General features: G+C 41.1%; 1 protein-coding gene across 1 annotated transcript in view; it reads right to left on the bottom strand.

Moving 5' to 3' along the window:
• LOC101852325 (patched domain-containing protein 3) overlaps positions 1-2,541 on the bottom strand; it is a gene marked incomplete at its 5' end in the record, with an annotated part of 21,370 nt that overhangs the window by 16,462 nt on the left and 2,367 nt on the right. The window contains 1 exon segment of the mRNA XM_013083402.2: positions 1,302-1,539. Within this exon segment, the coding sequence (XP_012938856.1) occupies positions 1,302-1,539 (238 nt within the window).

Here is a 2,541-nt window from a genome sequence, read left to right as displayed (position 1 = left end):
CACACACACACACACACACACACACACGCACGCACGCACGCACGCGCGCGCGCACACACACACACACACAATAATATTCCCGAAAATTGAGTAGCTGGGTCGGTAAGCAAAAAAGTTCTTTATTTAAAATTCCGAAAACGTTGACGTGGCGAAAGCTTTGAGAAGGGCAGCCAACTCTGAGACACATAATTTATTCTATTTTATAAAATGATGGAGGTTTATTGATAAGGGCATGAATAATGGTCGTGGAAACGAGGGAACAAGGATGATGATGATGATGATAGTAATGTAGATTATAGTAAGTCGAGCGAGAGCTCTCAACGATTTGTGAGACAAATTTAACCTGATCTATATGCTCAGCCAGTACCAAGACAAAGCCAACCCAAGCAATTGGCTTTTCCTGAACCTCGTTTCTGTCCGACGTGTTCTTTTGATAAAATGGAGGATTGGAATTTTCCTATACCTGAACTTATAAAATATGCGATTTTAATCAACCACTTTACTGCCAGTCCCGATAATTGAGCGATGGAGCGGGTCTTTATTTGATTTTAGACATTTGACGACGTCGTTGTCCCCTCTCAACCGTCAGGCAATTAACTACCGACTTGGGAAGGAGAGGGTTGAAAATGGAAGGGACATGGGGTGTGTGAAGAAATCTCTCCCCTCCTTCTTATAATAAAATTTATGTAGACGAATTCCCGTCTACTCATAGTCCAACCAGAGACGGGGTTAATAATAAACGTCAGCTAGGAGGGTTCATGGTGAAGAGAAAAGATCACTATTGAAATAGTGTTCTTTGTATTATTTGTAAATCGCATTGAGTACTTTCTTTGTGGAAATGCGCTAAATACTTGCATTTTTATTCACTATTGTTATTATTATTATCATCATTGTTGTTGTTGTTACGATGATTATGATTATGATTAAGATTATTATTATCATTTTTTATTATCAGTACAAGTAGTAGTAGTCGTGGTAGTAGTAGCAGCAGCAACAGCAGCAGCAGCAGCAGCAGTAGTAGTAGTAGTAGTAGTAGTACAAATGGTTACTGTTAAGCTCAAGTGGGCTATCCCGAAAAATGCTGTCTTGAGAAAATCGAAGGTAAAGTTTGTGCCCTTTTATCAGTTTCTTTGAAAGTCAAGGAGAGTTTTCTCTATGACCAAACAAATATACACACCAATGAAACTAAACTTCTCCTATAGGTAGGGCAATGCCCACTTTTGGTATAGGTCAAGATTTCTGGAAACCCCGAAATCTGGGTTAGCCCGTTTGTCCCTAAAGGCAACCAAATATCAACTCACGTCCACCGAGTTGAAGTCAACAGTGGCCATAAAGTCGACAAACTTCAACTCCCAAGCCAGTGAAAGCTGGGACATCTTCTCCGTGTCGGTTCTGAGAGGGAAGGACATCTTGTAGGTGCCGGCTGCCTGCAGGACCCCGCTCTGTGACACGCTGACGTTGCTGAAGTACACCTCGAGGTCCAAAGGTTCAGTGCCCAGCCACAACGGGTACGTGACTTGACCTGTGTCCAGCATGGTTCTGTGAAGGGGCGAAGTAGAGTTTTTAGTTTGTTTCTGTAAGAGTTTTACGGCACGCACAACACAAATAGGTCATATAAAGTGAAAGTATGTGTGTTGGTGCAACCAGAGCTGGTTCAACGATTGGCAGAAGATATTCGGAGATGTCTCCGGCGAGAACTCAGGAAATATTCGGAGACGTACTCCCGCACACAGTTGCACTGCTTTGATGGTTAAACTTCGTATTGTAAGCTGCAGATCACACCATATAGCCACTGAAACTGTCGCATATTAATTATTTATAAGAACAATTCAAACCTAACTGCAAAATATCAAATTATGGGTTAAAACGGGGTGGTAGCCCCCCTGTAATCTCCCAGATTTTTTTTACTTGGTCCAGAGGCGCAAAGCATTTTGATTGGTCTATCTCCGTCGGAGGCGTCTCCGGATAGATACTGTGGGGTTCAACGCCCTAACCAGCCTTATTACGAGTAGGTCTTGTAAGCGCCGAAGATTAGATATGTCACTTGAGAGTAACATACAAAGAAAGGAAGGAGAAAAGATAAAGACGACGGATGTTTGATAGGATAGAATGAATGAACCGAACTAGAGCACATGTCGCTCACCTTTGAAGTAGGTGTGTAAATCAAGGGCAAATAAAAAAGTTTAGAGAGAGCACAGTCATCTTAAGTTGGTTGCATTTTCCTCATTCCCCTATGCGGCACTAAGTCCTGGTTGCTACGGTAAAATGGTCTGGATTCGTTTTTTTGTAAAAGCAACAAATTTATAAGCAACAGACTCTCCACACAGGATAAACCCCATTACACAAAATGAAAAGGAAAAAAATTCGTTTGCTATTATATCTTATTGCCTCAGAACTTTAGATAGTGATGAAGGTTCATAGGCGATTTAGTGTCATCTGCCACAATCAGATGTTGTTGTTGTTGTTGTTGTTGTTGTTGTTGTTGTTGTTGTTGTTGTTGTTGTTGTTGTTGTTGTTTATTTTATTTTTTTGTTTGGTTTT

The sequence above is a fragment of the Aplysia californica genome, unplaced genomic scaffold, assembly GCF_000002075.1.
Source record: "Aplysia californica isolate F4 #8 unplaced genomic scaffold, AplCal3.0 scaffold00229, whole genome shotgun sequence".
In the NCBI taxonomy this organism is placed as follows: domain Eukaryota; kingdom Metazoa; phylum Mollusca; class Gastropoda; order Aplysiida; family Aplysiidae; genus Aplysia; species Aplysia californica.
This window is presented reverse-complemented; position numbering and strand designations above follow the sequence as displayed.